The 20,325-nt window shown below is 47.0% G+C and overlaps 1 protein-coding gene across 4 annotated transcripts in view; it reads right to left on the reverse strand.

Moving 5' to 3' along the window:
* The window catches only part of vgll4.L (vestigial like family member 4 L homeolog), a 35,657-nt gene extending 15,821 nt beyond the window's left edge, over positions 1 to 19,836 (reverse strand). Inside the window, exons 1-2 of one of the 4 annotated variants that reach the window (XM_018240360.2) lie at positions 19,421 to 19,836; positions 14,846 to 14,920 (exon numbers count right to left, since the gene is read on the reverse strand). In XM_018240360.2, the coding sequence (XP_018095849.1) occupies positions 14,846 to 14,920; positions 19,421 to 19,523 (178 nt within the window). In that variant the 5' untranslated portion in view covers positions 19,524 to 19,836. 4 annotated transcript variants of the gene reach the window in all.
* Positions 19,837 to 20,325: the final 489 nt, after the last annotated feature.

Genomic DNA, 20,325 nt, shown 5'->3' on the forward strand with positions numbered 1-20,325 from the left:
AATAGTGAAGATAAACTTGATTATTTCAGAAACAATGCAGAATATTTAATTGATTGTATTTAGAAAGTTTCTTATCTCTTTATTAAATTTTCATTTCTGCGATAGTTGCCCTTTAACAATGTGGCTCTGTACCAACCCCTGCAATTGGGAATACTCAGCACCAGCCTAGATCAGCCGCATCCTGTGTGGGAGGTGCACCGGCAGTCACAACACTGGGGAAAAGTAGCAAGTTTGTGTTTCCCAGACAAGTTTGGGCAGAATGAGGCAAATGGAGGTTTTAGTAGAAAGTCCGGGCCTGTATGAAGCAACGGAGCACAAAGCATTCTGGGAGGGGCCCCACACACAGGCGTCTGACAATACACAACCAATGGAACCACAAACAAATAAAGAAATCCAGTGAGAGAATTCTCTCCCCAAACGGCTGCTGCAGGTGGGAATGATTTCCGTGGTCCCCTCAGTCTCCTCGTGTGAAACTCAAGGAAGGACAAAGTCCTGAACTTCAAAGGAGCCAAAGTCATTAGCAGATCAAAGGCGCAGACTGTTTATCCTTCCCCAGTCAATGCTGTAGTGGGGAGACGTTTTGGGGAGACAACGGAGATGAAACAATGAAAGAGAAACAAATGGGGAGTAAGGTCTCCCGCCTGCCTTTGATGCCGTCACACTCCTCGGCCACAACAATTCTGCTTCTGAAACAACTGGTGGCCATACACTGAGATCCGCTCGTACCAGCTCCCCAAACAAGCAGATCTCCCCCGATATGTGTGGGCGATATCAGACTGATCCGATCGTGGGCCCTAGGGATGGGCCGTCAGATTGCGCAAACAGACGTGACAGCGATCCATCGACATCTGCACAACATTCGGCCAGATATTGATTGGGTCAGTCTGCAGTTTATCAGCCCATGTATGACCACCAATCAGATTGGGTGGCCATACACACAGAGATCCGCTCGCACGATGTCCCCAAACAAGCAGATCTCTCCCCAATATACCAACCTTGAGGTGGGCAATATCAGGCTGATCCGATCGTGGGGCCTAGGGCCTAATGATTGGATCATAACGAAGGGTATAAAGGCGATCGGATCGCGTGACCGCATCAACGAACAGATGCGATTTTTAGTCCTGTCTGATCTACATCAGGCAGACTTTCGGATATCGATCGTCGGAAGGCCCCATACACGGGCAATAAACTGCCAACTCAGTCTGTCAGCAGCTTTTATCAGCCCGTGTATGGGCAGCTTTAGATTCCTGTATGGCCGCAACAGAAGGGTCCAAAGCCCACTCTGAACCACAACTAGGGATGCACCGAATCCAGGATTCGGTTCGGGATTCGGCCAGGTTTCGGCCTTTTTCTGCAGGATTCGGATTCGGCCAAATCCTTCTGCCCGGCCGAACCAAATCCTAATTTGCATATGCAAATTAGGGGTGGGGAGGGAAATTGCGTGACTTTTTGTCAGAAAACAAGGAAGTAAAAAATGTTTTCCACTTACCACCCCTAATTTGCATATGCAAATTAGGGTTCAGTATTCTGACGAATCCTTTGTGAAGGATTCAGGGGTTCGGCCAAATCCAAAAAAGTGGATTCGGTGCATCCCTAACTACAACTCCCATCATACCCCGAGACAGGCCAATCCACACAACTAGATGAGTTTCATGCCCATAAATCCCACAACAATAGCAGAATCCAGATGTTAGGAAGCAGTAGAATAGGAGTATATTCCCAAAACACAGCAATGTGGCTAAATAAGGAATGTTTGGGAAGAGGTGTCAGTGGTGCTTTTGGGATTAAGGTCAGTTGCACGTGGCACGATCAGTCTCACTGTGACTTTTAGGGGCCAATTCATTAACTTTGAGTGAAGGATTTGAAGTAAAAAAAACTTCAAGTTTCGAAGTGTTTTTTGGGCTACTTCGACCATCGAATGGGCTACTTCGAATCGAAGGATTCAAACTTAAAATCGTTCGACTATTCGACCATTCGATAGTCGAAGTACTGTCTCTTTAAGAAAAAACTTCAACCCCCTAGTTCGCCACCTAAAAGCTACCGAACCCAATGTTAGCCTATGGGGAAGGTCACCATAGGCTTGGCTGAGTTTTTTTGGTCGAAGGATATTCCTTTGATCGTTGGATTAAAATCCTTCGAATCATTCGATTCCAAGGATTTAATCGTTGGATCAAAGGATTATTCCTTCGATCGTTCGATCATAGTTTTTGCGCAAAATCCTTCGACTTTGATATTTGAAGTCGAAGGATTTTCATTCCCAGTCGAATATCGAGGGTTAATTAACCCTCGATATTCGACCCTTGATGAATTTGCCCCTAAGTCTCACTTACAGCACTGCTGTCTGGAGAGGACTGAGCCTGATCAACTAGAAGCCTGGGAGAGAAGCTGAGTATATCACCTTTAATGATAGAGAAAATAAAGCTTGATGCATAAGGACAACATGTACAAACAGGGTGTTGGCAGCAGAAAACCCCAAACACAATCCTCCATGTGGCTTCCAGCAATATACAGATTGACCTAAGAAGCTGACACTCACTCAGCACCACAAACTGGCCAAGGAATGAACTGTCTTTAGCCAAGATCCCAGGACTGTGCAACTGCAAAGCATTATTACCCCCTGGGGATTTCATATAGACGTAGCCCCCTCACTACTGCCATGTGACCTCCTGTATCAGCTACAAATGGACTCCTCCAGCACAGGCAGGTAATGGTGGAGTCAGTGACTTTTAGACATATCCATCCTACCCACCCTCTCCCCATTAGCTATTCTGCCACCTGCCCATCTGTTTATAAGAATAGAATTAACCTTTGGGAGGGGCTTGGCAGTCAGCCGGTTGCCTTGGGCCCCCAGACTCCGCGTTGCCTCACCCGACAGCCACAAGTTCTCTCTCAGCAGATTCCAGAGAGAATTATTCAGCTCTGAACAAAAAAAATGGAATTTGTACAGAGATGGGCACTCTGGGTAGAGCTCAGGACATGTATCCCAGGCCTGCGCAGATGCCCCATGGTTTCACTGTTCCTTTAAATTAACCGTATCGATGCAACGAATCCACTATTTTGGCCGAACCCCTGAATCCTTTGCAAAAGATTCGGCTGAATACTGAACCAATTCCTAATTTGCATATGCAAATTAGGGGTGGGAAGGGGAAATTATTTTTTACTTCCTTGATTTATGACAAAAAGTAACGCGATTTTCCTCCCCTCCTCTAATTTGCATGTGCAAATTAGGATTTGGCTCGGCCAGGCAAAAGGATTTTCCTGCTGAAAAAGGCCGAATCCCGAACTGAATCCTGAATTCGGTGCATCCCTAATTGACCCAAAACACTTATCTGCCCCACTAAATCAATCAGGCCTCCGGGTGCAGAACAGGTCACCCCAAGCCAAATTCTCTGTACAAGAGCCGAGGAAACGAAAACCTGCTTCTCAAACACTTAAATGCGTCACATGTCCCTAAAAAGAGCCGCCAGCTGCAGCAACTGTCGGCTCAGCAGAAAGAATGGGCTGTATGTTTCTCCGACATTCCTCCCACATTCAGCTTGTTGTACACAGGACACTTCTTTCTCTTCTACACAGTGACCTTCCCTCCTACAGACACGACCCCACTGCTGCAACAAGTGATCTCCATTTATACAGGAGCAGCTACTGACCCCAAATAGCAATTTAGCTCCTCCCCACAGGGTAAATATGGAGAAGCAGTTCAAGGGGCAATAACAGCAGCAGAAGGGAAAACCCTTTTGAGTAAAGGTGAATTTAGTGTGGAGATTTTAGGGACAGGTCCCCATCCCGTAGTTGATAACAGCGAGAAACAGAATTAAATGACAGTAAAAGGCGACAGTAAACAGGGCAAGGCCGGGGCACAAAGGAGGCAGATCTCTGGCTGAGTCGTGGAACAAAGAGAGGAATCAAAGGACCGAGCCAACACGAACCCGTGTCCTCAGCAAAATCCAATCCTGCTGAGTTCAGCAACTACCCAGAGGCTCCTTGTAATCCCATTGTATGGAGCAGAGTGATGCCACTGAATTGTGAGAGGGGGATGGGGGACAAACACTGGGAGAGATGCCATCACAAGCCCGAGACATCTGCACGGCTCTTCAAAGACTGCTCATGTACAGACAGGGGGGGGGGGTGTCTGTCACAATGGGACAATTATTTACTGTGGGGGTTGGTGGGACTGGAAGTTTAGGAATAAACCAACGCCTGTCCTTGGAAGGAGAAATTTGCCATGAAGGGGTCGGCTGGAACACTGTGCAGGAAACAGGCTAATTGGGGGTGTTCTACTGTAAAGGGGGCTTACATGGACGTGTGGGAGACCCTTTAAAGAGGTGGTTCACCTTCAAACAACTGGTTGTTTTCCCGACAGATCACCAGAAATAACGACTTTTTCCAATGACTTTCTATTTTATATGTGTGACGTTTTTCTGATATAGAATTGTGAAAGTGCCTTTATTCACCTTCAAAAGCAACTCTGGTAGGGGGGTCGACGACCCTGTAAACTATTCTAAATGGATACATTTAGTTGATACATTTCTTATCTCTGTCCCTGCTGTTTTATTACAGGCAGCTGTTAGACTTGATACAATAGTTACTAATTCTCCAGAGATGAGAAATTTATCAACTAAATGTATCAACTAAAAGTTGCAAAATTGTAACAGAATCTGCACCTGAATTACTGAGCTGTCAGACTCAAACACCAGACACAGGAACATTCAACTTTACACTTAGATTTTGGAAAACCAGTAAAAATGAAATAATGGAAAGTAATTGAAAAAAGTCTATTTCTGGGGAACAGACTGAAAACAACTGAACTGAAAAGCGTTTGGAAGGTGAACTTCCCCTTTAATGGATAAAAGCAGGAGATGTAAAGAATCAGTTGCACCCCCCTCCTGTAGCAACAAGACGTTTAGGGTTTCCCATAGAGCAGAACAGCAACACCACTTTAAAGGAAAAGTAACGTCAAAAAATAAGTTTTTAAGTAATAAAAATATAATGTAGTGTTGCCCTGCACTGGTAAAACTGATGTGTTTGCTTAAGAAACACTACTATAGTTTATATAAACACTCTGCTGTGTAGCCATGGGGGCAGCCATTCAAGCACAGGATACACAGTAGATAACAGATAAGTACTACTATAGTTTATATAAACAAGCTGCTGTGTAGCCATGGGGGCAGCCATTCAAGCACAGGATACACAGTAGATAACAGATAAGTACTACTATAGTTTATATAAACACTCTGCTGTGTAGCCATGGGGGCAGCCATTCAAGCACAGGATACACAGTAGATAACAGATAAGTACTACTATAGTTTATATAAACAAGCTGCTGTGTAGCCATGGGGGCAGCCATATTATTTCAGACGAGTGCTAAAGCTCCAGTACAAGCTGTGGGGCTTATTCTCATGGGCAGCAGCAGCGCAGTGCTACATACCCCCCAACCAAAAGGCCTGCCCCCTCGTCACATTAAATCAACCAATAAGCAGCTGAAGATAATACATCTCCCAGTAGTCAGGGACAGGTCCATGCTATGCAAAGCCACACTCTCACCCCAGGCGAGGGCAGTAGTGAAGATGCCCCTATAGCTATAAAAATCTCAGAGCAGCCAATGACTCACACAAGAGCCCCATTCAGCCAAATAATCTCTCCCTATGGGAACAATCTCCTCATTTAGGCACAACAATACTCTCTCTGTACCCACAAAATAAGGGGATTTTGCCGGCAAATGTCTTTAATGTAAACAAGTGGAGCACAGAGCCGGACTGAGTCTGCTGAACTACTACTCACCGCACAGCCCACGCTCTAAGGCCACATTGAGAAAACCACACAAAGACATGGCTGTCTCAGATGGGATTTAGAGCCCCAAAAGATAGAATAAGCCCCCTCTAATGGATAGCCCTTCTGCTGATATCTACATTTAATGATAACACAATGGAGCCCCATGTTCCCCATGACCCGTAGCAACCTGCCCCTCACCTGGCACACAGTGAGCAACATCTGGCTAATGCCATATTCCCTCTCCTGCCTCTGGCACCCCAAAACAATAGGGTGAGAGACCTCAAAGCAAAATAGTTCCCCAATTCATGCCTTGCGCTTCCCTAAGCCGGGGACTCCTTGCTTGGTGCAGTACCACTTCCCACCAGTAGCAGCCGCAGGCCATTGTTACTCATAAGACTGCAACAGAACAGTGCCACCATCTGCTTTGTGCTGCACATAAGGGACTGATGGGAGAAGTTGTATCCCTTGGGACATATTCAATTTAATTCAATCTAAACAAGGCACCTGACTGATCCCCCATCAGCCTCTCCCTACAGGACTGGGGGCCAATCACAACAGAGGAGGAAGGGAGGAAGGAAGGAAGGAAGGGAGGGAAGGAAGGGAGGGAAGGAAGGGAGGGAAGGAAGGGAAGGAAGGAAGGAAGGAAGGAAGGAAGGAAGGAAGGAAGGAAGGAAGGAAAGAAAAGGCCTTCAGCAGCGGATGAATGAGAAGAGAAGCTGCTGGGAAAACAGACTCCCCCATGCACTCAGACTGGGCTAATTAATGAGAACAAAAGAGCAGCAATTATGCCAATTAGTGTCCCATTACAACTCAGCTAATTAATTGGATACCAATCTGTTGTCCCCAAATACCTTGCTGCCAACATGAGAAACCCTTGGGGGCATGTAATAAACAGAGAGTTCCTCAATAAAACGGAACTGTATTTTGCTCTCCATCCACCCCTGGGAGGGATTCTGGGTAGTTTCCCATGGTGCACCTCAGCTGGAGGTGAGACAGGTTTTCAAACCAAATGATATTTAAAAAAATAGACCAAAAACAGGGATAACGAGCAACGTTCCCCTCAGATACAAACATTTCCTCATTCAAATCCAAGGAAAGAACTCGGCAGGGTTTAAAAGAATAGACCAGAGTAAATGTCACTTTATCCCAGGTTGGTGATTTCTCCAAAACAAACTCATGGCCGAGTGAGTCCATGTCACGGGAAGCATCAGGGCTGCATTGGGGGCAACTTTTAAACCAAATCATGGAAGTGATCCGCTAGATTTAAATCCAGTTTTAAAAAATGAACACGTTAAACTGGACAGTTGTTTCCTCTGCTTTACTGAGCTTTCTTATGATTTAAGTCATGCTAATGGCACACTGGGAGCTGTACTGATTGCTAGGAACAAATCCTCTGTGCAAAGAAAACTAATTCCCACAAAAGGTTTCACATATATGCCCCTGCCATAAAGCAGGACAGGACTGCTGCTTACAATGGGGATCAGATAGGATCTGTGCAGCCACTGGGACAGAATGTTCTGTTATACAGATAGCTAGAATCTCAGCTGCCATAAAGCAGGACAGGACTGCTGCTTACAATGGGGATCAGATAGGATCTGTGCAGTCACTGGGACAGAATGTTCTGTTATACAGATAGCTAGAATCTCAGCTGCCATAAAGCAGGACAGGACTGCTGCTTACAATGGGGATCAGATAGGATCTGTGCAGCCACTGGGACAGAATGTTCTGTTATACAGATAGCTAGAATCTCAGCTGCCATAAAGCAGGACAGGACTGCTGCTTACAATGGGGATCAGATAGGATCTGTGCAGTCACTGGGACAGAATGTTCTCTTATACAGATAGCTAGAATCTCAGCTGCCATAAAGCAGGACAGGACTGCTGCTTACAATGGGGATCAGATAGGATCTGTGCAGCCACTGGGACAGAATGTTCTGTTATACAGATAGAATCTCAGCTGCCATAAAGCAGGACAGGACTGCTGCTTACAATGGGGATCAGATAAGATCTGTGCAGCCACTGGGACAGAATGTTTTGTTATACAGATAGCTAGAATCTCAGCTGCCATAAAGCAGGACAGGACTGCTGCTTACAATGGGGATCAGAGTTATATCTGCAGCATCTCAGCATTATCCTATGAGCTAAGCAGTAAAGATTGACTGTACTAAGAACCACACAAACAAACGATAGGAATACATTTCTAAAGCACCCACATACTCAGGAGCGCAGTACAACAGTGGTCAGGCACATACTTTATAACAAACAGGGAAGTTGAAGCCCCATTAGGATGTTGCAGAACTCAGACTGTTCAGTTTATGTGGGAGGATGCTGGGAGTTGTAGTGATGTAACAACTGGGGAGCCAATGCTAAGAACCAGTGCTTTAGGGGGTGGTGGGAGTTGCAGTTCACAAGAACTGGAGGAGAGCAATTTCCGACGTCTAACACATCCACATGGAAAGCAGCTGGAAAATTCCACTTGGCAACAGCAGGAAACTGGGAGTATTTATAGTACTTATTGGGAGTATTTACTAACAGGCTGATTTATGGGATTTTCCTTAGAAACTGCCCACAATAACAAGTGGCGGAAATAAATAATCCCCCCAAATAACTGTACCCTGGTATATAGAGCCCCCCAAATAACTGCACCCTGGTATATAGAGCCCCCCCCAAATAAGTGTACCCTGGGATATAGAGCCCCCAAATAACTGTACCCCTGGTATATAGAGCCCCCCAAATAACTGCACCTGGTATATAGACCCCCCCCCAAATAAGTGTACCCTGGGATATAGAGCCCCCCAAATAACTGTACCCTGGTATATAGAGCCCCCCCCCAAATAACTGTACCCTGGGATATAGAGCCCCCCAAATAAACTCACCTGGTAATATAGAGCCCCCCAAATAACTGGTAACCCTGGATATAGAGCCCCCAAATAACTGTTACCCTGGGATATAGAGCCCCCAAATAACTGCACCCTGGTATATAGAGCCCCCCAAATAACTGTACCTGGGATAATAGAGCCCCCCAAAATAACTGCACCCTGGGGATATAGAGCCCCCTCATAACTGCCACCCGCCAAAATAACTTGCACCCTGGGATATAGAGCCCCCCCAAATAACTGCACCCTGGTATATAGAGCCCCAAATAAATGCACCCTGGTATATAGGCCCCTCGACCAAATAACTGCACCCTGGTATAATAGAGCCCCCACAATAAACGCACCCTGGATAAAGAGGACCCGCCGAAAATAACGCAGCCCCTGGTAATACTGCCCCAAATAACTGTAACCCTGGTGAATACCCGGAATATACAACTGAGCCCAGCCGACCCAAATAAGTACCTGGATACTAGAGGCCCCCCAAATAACTGTCACCCTGGGATAATAGAGCCCCCAAAATAGGCACCTGGATAAATAGAGCCCCCCCAAATAACTGTGCTGGGATAAATAGATGCCCTCCCAAATTAACGCGAACCCTGGATATAGAACCCCCAAAAATAACTGCACAGGCCCAGTGCGAAAATAACTGCACCCGGATTATAAGAGACCAAGGGGTCCTCAATAACTTATCCCTGGTATATTAGAGCCCCAAATTAACTGATCCCTTGGTATTATAGAGCCCCCCCTTCCCCATAATAACAGAGAAACAACGGAAGGATATAGAAGCCCCCAAATAACTGCACCCTGGTATATAGGAGCGCCCCCCAAATACATGTTGTAACCTGGGATATAGAGCCCAAATAACTGCACCCTGGGATATAGAGCCCCCCCACAATAACTGCACCCTGCCAAATAACTGCACCCTTGGGATATAGAGCCCCAAATAACCTGCAAACCCTGCCCATAACTGCACCCTGGGAATATAGAGCCCCCCCAAAATCGATACTGTGCCAACCTGAGCCCCCCCCAAATAACTGTAACCACATGGTGTAGTTGGAGCCACCCACCAAATAAAGTGTAACCTGGATATAGAGCCCGCCAAAATGGAAAAGAGCAGCCAAAGAGCCAGCCCCCCATAAAGGAGAGGAAAGCAAGAAATATTTAGTAGAATAAAGAGGAAGTGAGAGACACGTGGGGGGGAGGGGAGAGAGACAATACCCAGCATGCTCAGCACAGCAGACAGGGGAGTAGTAAAGGGGAGAGAGATTTCCCAGCATGCTCAGTGAGACGGAGAGGATTGTGGGAGAGGAGTCCAGTTACCTTCATAGCAGAGAATAGCGATGTTGTTGTTGTTCATGTTGTGCAGATACTGGTAGTTGAGCAGGTCCATGGTCAGAGCGAGCATTGAGGGGAGATGCGGCCCCGGTAACAAAAGGCCCGGGAAAGTCAAGGCTCTCGGTACGGAGACTCGGGGGAGACAAGCGGCTCAGAGCGATTTCCAGAGAGCGATGGGAAAGAGAGAGAAGCGCCTCACAGTCCCGCTGCAAGTTCCTCACTGACACGCAGGCTCCTCCTCCTCTCTCACTCCATAGCGCGGAGAACGGGGAGGAGGCTGCGCATGCTCACTGGTCCCGTCACATCTGCACATGCGCCAAACGTTTCCTGCCCACGGGATCCTGCTGCTTCTGCTGCACAATCCCACCCACTGCCCCGTCACTCAAACAGCAGCCTCAACTTGGCCACGCCCCCTGAAACAACCCAGAGATTTATTTAACTCCTTCCAGTCCCATCAACTATCTCACCTGCACCTCCCCCTACATCTTTGCCCCCTCCTTATTAACCCCTCTGTCCCACCGTTTCTCCTCCCTCCTTATTAACTCCTTCTGTCTCGCTGTTACTCCTCCCTCCTTATTAACCCCCTCTGTCTCACTGTTACTCCTCCCTCCTTATTAACCCCTTCTGTCCCACTGTTACTCCTCCCTCCTTATTAACCCCCTGTCCCACTGTTACTCCTCCCTCCTTATTAACCCCCTCTGTCCCACTGTTACTCCTCCCTCCTTATTAACCCCCTCTGTCCCACTGTTACTCCTCCCTCCTTATTAACCCCTTCTGTCCAACTGTTACTCCTCCTTCCTTATTAACCCTACTTGTCCCACTGTTACTCCTCTTTCCTTATTAACCCATCTGTTCCACTGTTACTCCTCCCTCCCATTAACCCCTTCTGTCCCAATGTTACTACTCCCTCCTTATTAACCCCCTCTGCCCCACTGTTACTTCTCCCTCCCATTAACCCTACTTGCCCCACTGTTACTCCTAATAACTCTCCTCCTCAGCCCTACCTGTTTTGTATTTTTATTATGCCTGAACAGTTAAGTCATGTGATTATTTTATTACCCCATCATATCCCACTGTTACTCCCATACAACAGTAATGTGTTTCATTATTACTCCTTTGCTTCCTCTTCCTTATAGAACTACCCCATGCTTATTATCCATCACATTACCCCTACATGCCCTATTGTTAATCCTGGGTTTACCCTTCATTATATTATCAGCACCTTGTATAGATGCTCCCAGCCTTACACTCTATTAACCCATCATCTTCCCCTGCTTCCTCTCACTACATTTCTACATATTATGTCTGTTGCTTTCAGGTTGAGCAAAGAGGGACTGATCATGTGACATACATAAGGACCAACTCCTTTGAGATATCACAGAGGATGATGGGAGTTGTGGATCTACAACATATGTAGTGTGGAAGGGGGTGGGGGTGGAACAGTCAGAGGCAGGGAATTTAGGTATTCACCCGAAATCTCACTGTCAGAGCCCAGATGTTTATACAGATCCAGCTGAGCAACAACAACGAGTATAAATCATAGAGCCCCCCCGACTGCAGGATCCGGGGCCCAAATCCATATGATCATCCCAACACCCAAATCAGTAATCCAGATAAAATAAAAATATGGCACCTCCTCCTCCCATATGTATAAATACAAATATACAGAGAAGGAATGTTCTGGGCACACAATAAGCTATACCCTCATACTGTACTGTCTAAGGGAATCAATATGGCACCTCCTCCTCCCATATGTATAAATACAAATATACAGAGAAGGAATGTTCTGGGCACACAATAAGCTATACCCTCATACTGTACTGTCTAAGGGAATCAATATGGCACCTCCTCCTCCCATATGTATAAATACAAATATACAGAGAAGGAATGATCAAGGGATTGTGGTAGAAACAAATCACAGCTGATTTATTATCACAGGGTGCTGGGAGTTGCATGGAAGAGTTATAGGTAGATAATTAGCCCAAAGTCTCATTTGCCAGTGATTGTGACTCAGGGAGCAGAACATTTTCACTGCAGGAGAAGCCGACCCTTTCCAGAAAGTGTTTCATTTAGGAATCACAAAGGGATCCGACACAATTTAACGACCCCCCTGTGTGAATGAAATCAGCCCCAATCTGTGCGACTCGGCAACGGAAACGCAATATCCCATTTATAGGATCCCACGCTATTTATATCCCAAGGTTTCTATTCTGTTCTGTGTAACACCTGCTGGAGCCATTGGGGTCTCTGTTCTGAATAACCGAAACGCTCTGGGCCCGGCCCCAAAACCATTTCACTGCCAAACTTATTTGTATTCTCCTTCACCTGCAGGAACCTTCGAATAGAATGAGACTGCGCCACCTGCTGGACAAACATGAAAACGCCTTCCTACTGTATGGAAATACATTACTCCAAGTATCTTTACCCACAACTATAAGTACTCCCTGTAGCATTAATTCCCTAAGCACACACACCACTAACTACCCCCGGGGCATTACTTCTTCACACAAGTTTAAGGAGCAGCAGACAGGGGGCAGTATGGAATGTATATTGGGGTAGAAAGGAAAATATTCAGTGATTAGAATAAGAAGAGGAGTAACAGGAGTAACAGTAACATTGTACTGAGGAGACAAAAGACCCAGTGCAACAAGCAGAACATGTCAGACTCTAAAGGGTAAATATCCCTCACATTCCCCAAATCCTTGACATTACTCAGCAGTAGTAACATTCTTTGCTGTGATTCTGCACTCACTGCGCCACCTGCTGCCCATCACTGGTACCACTCACATTCCTGGGACTTTTAGATCTGCTCCAAAGGTCTGTGTTGGGCAGCGAGTGATTCTCTCCTGGGAATGTGAGTGACCCCCCCCCCCCCCCGATTGGAATGTGCCAGAATATGTGACCCCCCCATAGGTTATTCAAGGGCCAATAAATTCACAAGTGAAGCTCTATAGTAAGGATTGTAAGCTCTTCAGGCTAATAACTCCCATAAGGCCAACTAGAGCCAGTAAGGGAGACACCATTCCAGCCTATAAGTCTCAGCAACCCACCCACTTACCTCACTCACTTACTCTGCACTCACACTCCGCACTGATTCCCCTCATCATGTGTCTTTCCTCCTCTCCCTTACAGATTGCAAGCTCTTATGATCAGGGCTCTCCCACTACTGTGCAAATGTAACACTGGGTCAGTGCACGTGAGGGTAAGTGATGATTTCTGGGCAGTTTGTGGGTAGAAAGGAGAGGGAGGAGGTGCAAGTTCAAAGAACAAGAGCGGAGTTGACCAAGAGGCTTTTGTTGAAGGTGGGTGGGACTGTATAGAAGGTGGGTGGGACTGTATAGAAGGTGGGTGGGACTGTATAGAAGGTGGGTGGGACTGTATTGGAGGGGGTGGGATTGTACAAAAGGTGGGTGGGACTGTATATAAGGTTGATGGGACTGTATATAAAGTGGGTGGGACTGTACAGAAGGTGGGTGGGACAGTATAGGAGGGGGTGGGATTGTACAAAAGGTGGGTAGGGTTGTATATAAGGTGGGTGAGACAGTATAGAAGGAGGGTGGGACTGTATAGAACAGAGGTCCCCAACCTTTTTTACCCGTGAGCCACATTCAAAAGTAAAGAGAGTTGAGGAGTAACAGAAGCATGAAAAAGTCCCTTGGGGTGACAAATAAGGGCTGTGATTGGCTATTAGTAGCCCCTTTGTGGACTCACAGCCTACAGGAGACTCTGTGTGACAGTACAACTGGTTTTTATACAACTAAAGCTTTCATTTAAGCCACAAATTCAAAAAGTAGCACCTGATTTGAGGCCACTGGGAGCAACATCCAATGGGTTGGGGGGAACATGTAACTCACGAGCTACTGGTTGGGGGTCAGTGATATAGAAGGTGGGTAGTTGGACCCTGGAGCCAAGACATGGAAAGTACAAATGGAGACGGTCGGATTCCCTGGCTGGTGTCACGTTACTCACAGATCACATTGCCCAACCGACCCCAGATAAAGGCGCCGGGTGCAACTCAGACAGTTTCCTTCCTGAACAATGTCCCTTTAACAGACCTGATATACAGACAGGACTGGGGCAATTAAAGTGATATACGGACAGGACTGGGGCGATTAAAGGGATATACAGACAGGACTGGGGCAATTAAAGGGAAATACGTACAGGACTGGGGTAATTAAAGGGAAATAAGGACAGGACTGGGGCAATTAAAGGGATATAAGGGCAGGACTGGGGTAATTAAAGGGATATATACGGACAGGACTGGGGCAATTAAAGGGATATACGGACAGGACTGGGGTCATTAAAGGGATGAGGGACATGTCTGGGGTAATTAAAGGGATATATTATATATTATTTGACGAGGGACAGGAAATACATTTGTCGTTCGTTACAGGAACCAGTCGGAGGGGTCGTACACGGGTCACTTCCCTGGGTTGTACCCAATACCCCCAGAACCCTGACTTCTGTTCTGCACTGACCTGGGCCCAACCCTCCCTATGGCAACTCCTGTCGGCTGCCAGAGGGTGCTGGGAGTTATAGTCAGTTGGGACATTTGGGCAAACTCGGGGCACTTTGGCGCTAATAAGATGTGGCCCTGGGGTGACAGGATAGAGGGGGCAGGGCAAACTGGAGCCAAGTGCAGAAACCCCAATACCCACAGTTGTTCCCTTCAAACCCCCCCCCCCCCAACCTTTGACCTGAGGAGGCGGAAGCAGCGGCTGCATGTGGTGCAGGGGGGTCCCTCACAGACACCGCATGTTCCTTGTTATTGGGGGACAGTATATCATTAACCCCTCGCTCTGCACAACAGCACAGCCAATCACTGACTGGATACAAAAAAATGTGGGGGGGGGACACAGGACTTACGTTTCTCGTCGTCTGCATGAACCAATGAGGCCGCCCGAGACAAAACATCCAACGGATTCTCCATTCCTGGGGCCCCTGAAAGGAAACAATGAATTTCTATAATAGAGGCAACATCCATCTGCACCCCCAAAATTACACCCCCCCTCTCACAGTCCCCAGCACACAAATAATGTGATGTCCTATTTAATTAAATATGAGTAAGAGCTGCCAGTCAGTCTCATATCTGTCACTCCCACAGCACTTCTCCTAGTGACACCCCTCTGTGTCCCCCCCAAACAGAAAAAAACACTGTCTCCGTGGAGACCACATGCCCTTACAGTAAAGAACCCCTTCCTATACTGATGGTGAGATCTCCTTTCCTCCCCACCAATGAATCACTTCACTCATTCCCCTCTCTTGGTAGGGAATCCCATAACCTGACTGTCCTTACAGTAAAGAACCTCTTCCTATGCTGATGGTGAGATCTCCTTTCCTCCCCACCAATGAATCACTCATTCCCCCTCTCTTGGTAGGGAATCCCATAACCTGACTGTCCTTACAGTAAAGAACCCCTTCCTATACTGATGGTGAGATCTCCTTTCCTCCCCACCAATGAATCACTCATTCCCCTCTCTTGGTAGGGAATCCCATAACCTGACTGTCCTTACAGTAAAGAACCCATTCCTATGCTGATGGTGAGATCTCCTTTCCTCCATTCTCATTTGATATTAAAAAAATACTAGAGGATCACATGTAGGACACACGTGTTGCTACGGACTATTGTTCATATATAACTAATTGACAGGTCACCGCACACAAAATAAAGCAGCAGCATCTCCAATTGGTTTTCCCTTATCCCTATTTCTCTCCAGGCTCCGCCCATCAGGTGAGTGTGAATAGGATTAAGGCGGAGTCAAGAGGCGGAGCAATTAAGCGAGTATTGTGGGAAGATTAGAGTGGCCCTGAGCTCACAGGGATAAAACTTTTGACCCGTAAATGGCAGTTGGCTGAGCTTGTTGGGGGCCCCATAGGCCCCATAATAAGAATACAATGAGTTTGGGGTAAGCAGCAACTGGGAGACTAATCTGTTCTGCACAGAGTTCTAATCCCACAACAGGAGGCCAGGAGCACCATCCTTACCTTCTCCTGTCACTGAAGATTTACATTTCACCTATTAAATCTTCTGGTAATTCAGTGGTTTTGTTTGTTCTGCCTCAGCCTTTGTCTCTTATCTCACACAGGTGTCTCCAGACAGCACTGCTGCAAATAAAGGGCAAGTAATCCTGCTCTGTAAGATTATTATGAGCCTGGTAATTCCACAGACAAACACAGGCTCCCCATCCCCCCATCAGCCCCAATTTTAATTCAATACATGGGGAGGATATTGTTACTAACTGAACAATGAGAATCGCAGTCGTTATGTGACCCAGAAATCCCCAGAATCCTCAGCGGGGCAGCGACTTTCAGGCTGAGCCCACAGCATTCCTGTGTCTAATTACAGAGTTTGTTGTGAAGTCTCCTGATGTTCTGGAACAGGCCTGGGGCAAAATACAACTGAACCTTCACTTGGAACGTCCAGCAGCAGAACTACAGATCTGTCATTGGATGAGCACTCGGGGGTCTCATCCCTCTGGGGGTAGTACCAGTGGCACGAGCACCCCAGGAAGGACATTGTTACTTGGCCTTGGGAGACTGGGGATCTGCTCAGAACAAAAGGGAGAACAGAGGGGGCAAAACCCAGGGGCAGGTCAGGTACATAAACCCTGAAGCTGGGGGCAAGTTGGTCTCTCAGGGGCACAAACACCCCAAACTCCACCAAAGTAACACTGGACTCGGCAGTGAGAGAAGCCCATCCCTACAACAGAAGAGGTCACAAAAGGGGAGCCGTCTCTTTAAGGCCAGAGCAGCACACAAAGGGTGCCAATGAATGGGGATTAGAGGGGATTTAGCACTTGTGGCCCCTGACTCAATAATTCTGGACACAATGAGCCTGGGCCGGTGCAACAGTTGGGTCACGAGTCACACACAGGAGCAGTTAAAGGGCCACAGCGTGTGCCAGGGCTATTTAATTACCCCCCAGGGGCACAACCCAAATTCCCATGACCTTGTGCCCTCCAGCCAATCACACGGCACAGTCACAGGAGATTCATTTTCCTACCCACATTGTACACTGTACCCCTGCACTCACACAGGGATACTCAGCACTGATATATCTACCAACACCACTCACCAGAACTCCCGGTACCCCCTGCAACTGCCCAAAAGCAGGACTCTGCCCCCCATGTAAGGCCAACACTCCAACTTCTGCCCTGCCTCTACTTCCTTTGCACAGGGGAGTGTATTTCCTGGTACTCGTGTGACTGTCTCTACTTCCTTTGCATGGGGGAGTGTATTTCCTGGTACTCATGTGACTGTCTCTACTTCCTTTGCACAGGGGAGTGTATTTCCTGGTACTCGTGTGACTGTCTCTACTTCCTTTGCATGGGGGAGTGTATTTCCTGGTACTCATGTGACTGTCTCTACTTCTTTTGAACGGGGAGTGTATTTCCTGGTACTCATGTGACTGTCTCTACTTCCTTTGCATGGGGGAGTGTATTTCCTGGTACTCGTGTGACTGTCTCTACTTCTTTTGAACGGGGAGTGTATTTCGTGGTACTCGTGTGACTACTTCCTTTTTGGCAATAAACAGCAGTCCTGTCTTGCTTTATGGCAGGGAATTGGCATAATAATGTCATAAGAGCAGAGGAGGATGAGTTGCCCTTTAGTGGAAAGAATAGGTGACAGTTGCAGCAGTGATGGGGGAAAGGCCTGTGACATATTCCAGTAGGAGAGGGAGAAAGATGAGAATAAAAGCACAGAAGTTTATAAAGAGATAAATATCAGGGAAAGGGCAGAACATATACAGAACATGTAACAGATATTTACGATGTAAATGGAAAATTGAAGGATAAAAATTGGAAATTGAGGGAAACCCAAATGAGAGAGAATCGTCATTAAAGGAAAGGTCCCCGGGAGTAGTGGGTGGAGCCTGTGTTTCCTCCATAACAAATAAAGTGCTGGGATGCCACAGGCCATTGCCTCATTGCCCACGCTCCACATTCCGCACATAGCAGTGACGCAGGCAGCTTGGCTCCGCCTCCTTACTGGAAGCACGAGGGGCAACCAGCAGTGACCTTCCAGAAGATGTTTCCAAACAGAGCAACGTGCAAATGTAATAAGATGGTGCTTTTCATTCACATGGTCAGGCCTGGGCATCAGAGCAGTATGGCAGCACCTGCCACAAACCTGCAGCCACACACAGTTCTGCCAATGTATAAAAAGGGAAAGTGCAAAGAAACCTCACTATATATATATATATATATATATATATATATATATATATATATATATATATATATATATGTGTGTGTGTATATGTCTATGAGGCAGGAAGTGAGAAGTGCAACAGGAAAAGGCGTCCCCCAGACAACAGGGCCAAGGAACAAATATGAAGGTGCGCGACTATTATTTCCCCCATGAGTCTGAGTGCAGAGCAATACGGGACTGGCTCAGGGGAAACAGGACTGTGAGCATTAAAGGGCCAGCGCACTGTGACTATTGCTGGGGTGAGAGAATTGCTGAACTGAACGAAACGACACCCCCCCCCTGTATCTCAGTGTTGATCCCATTGTCACCTCCTCCCCCATTGGATCCAGTAACAGCCCCCCCCCCTATTGTCTGTGCAAAATCACATTCATGTCACACAGAATAACGGGGGGGGGCTTATATCCAGCCCATTGGTTTCCATGGCAATAGATTCGGTAAAACCCTGAAGCCCCCCCACACGGCCCCCAGATGACATGAGATACGGGGGAGCAGAAGATCCAGCTGGAGGGGCTGCACTGAGCCCCCCTGAATATATCAATGATTTCGGTCACCCCCCCTGAGACCCCCAAGAAAGAGCAAAAGGCTGAGAATATTGGGACTTCCCAGGACCCCCCCCCCCATGTGTGTTTCCTCCTCCCCCTCTAGTGACACTGAGGCCCCTGTGCCCCCATTAACCCTCTCCTCTCTCAGTTACAGATCATGTGCTGCTGCCAGTGACAGGGTTAATGACAGGGACATTATTAGTCAATACAACTGGGGGAGGGGCTGAGAGTTTGTGCAGAATAAGCTCCTCCCTGGGACACAACTGCCCCCCCCCAGTCTTACTGTAAATCAATGAGTCTCCCCCCAGTGTGACACAACACTGAGCCCCCAGGGAACATTAGAGTGTTAGCTCTGCGGCTCAGAGACCCTAATAAATATCTACTGCTGGTTCTTTCCTCAATGTTCTACAGCCCCTCCCCCCCAGTTCATACACACGTACAATTACACACAGTGACGTCAGACACAAGTACAATTACACACAGTGACGTCAGACACAAGTACAATTACACACAGTGACGTCAGACACAAGTACAATTACACACAGTGACGTCAGACACAAGTACAATTACACACAGTGACGTCAGACACAAGTACAATTACACACAGTGACGTCAGACACAAGTACAATTACACACAGTGACGTCAGACACAAGTACACTTACACACAGTGACGTCAGACACACGTACAATTCCCCGCAGGTGACGTCACGTGACCCACTCTCGGCTCCTCACTCACCACTTCCCGCCGGGCTGTTTGTTTGGGTCGGAGCCCCGGGCGGGGGCAGATCATCCGCTGCTGTTACCGGGGGTCGCGCTGCACTCGGGCTCCTCTCCCCCCACACACACTGGGCTCAATACCGGGTCAGTGACCCTCACTCACTCACTGGCAGGAACTTGGCTCCCGGGAGAGACGCGCTCGGCTCAGGAGACGCTCGGAATGGCGGAAGTGGCTTCCAGGCAGGTGGAGAGGCGCCGCTGCTGATTGGCTGAGGGGCGGGGCTCTGGCAAGTTTATAATCAGGGTGACGTCATGAGCCCAACGGCAGCTACTGACCCCCCGGAGCTTCTGGGACCTCAATGTGTGAGATTTAGGGTTCAGTTTGTTTTCTACTGATTGTGGGCGGAGATTCTTATTTATAGGGAAGCATGGGGGCGTGGCCAGTAATCGTTGTGCTGCAGGGGAGGGGCATGAGATGATCTATATTATATTATATACTAGATTATATTATATATTGGATTATATTATATACTGGATTATATTATATACTGGATTATATTATATACTGGAGTATATTATATACTGGATTATATTATATACTGGAGTACATTATATACTGGATTATATTATATACTGGATTTTATTATATTATATACTGGATTATATTATATACTGGATTATATTATATACTGGATTATATTATATACTGAATTATATTATATACTGAATTATATTATATACTGAATTATATTATATACTGAATTATATTATACACAGTGTGGGCAGCTGCCCAGTAATACATCAGCTTCACTAAATGTCCCCTGTGCTCAACCCAAATATCCACTTCCACCATTAAATAAAGCTTTGCACTTAGA

Source organism: Xenopus laevis, chromosome 4L (genome assembly GCF_017654675.1).
Source record: "Xenopus laevis strain J_2021 chromosome 4L, Xenopus_laevis_v10.1, whole genome shotgun sequence".
Lineage (NCBI taxonomy): Eukaryota > Metazoa > Chordata > Amphibia > Anura > Pipidae > Xenopus > Xenopus laevis.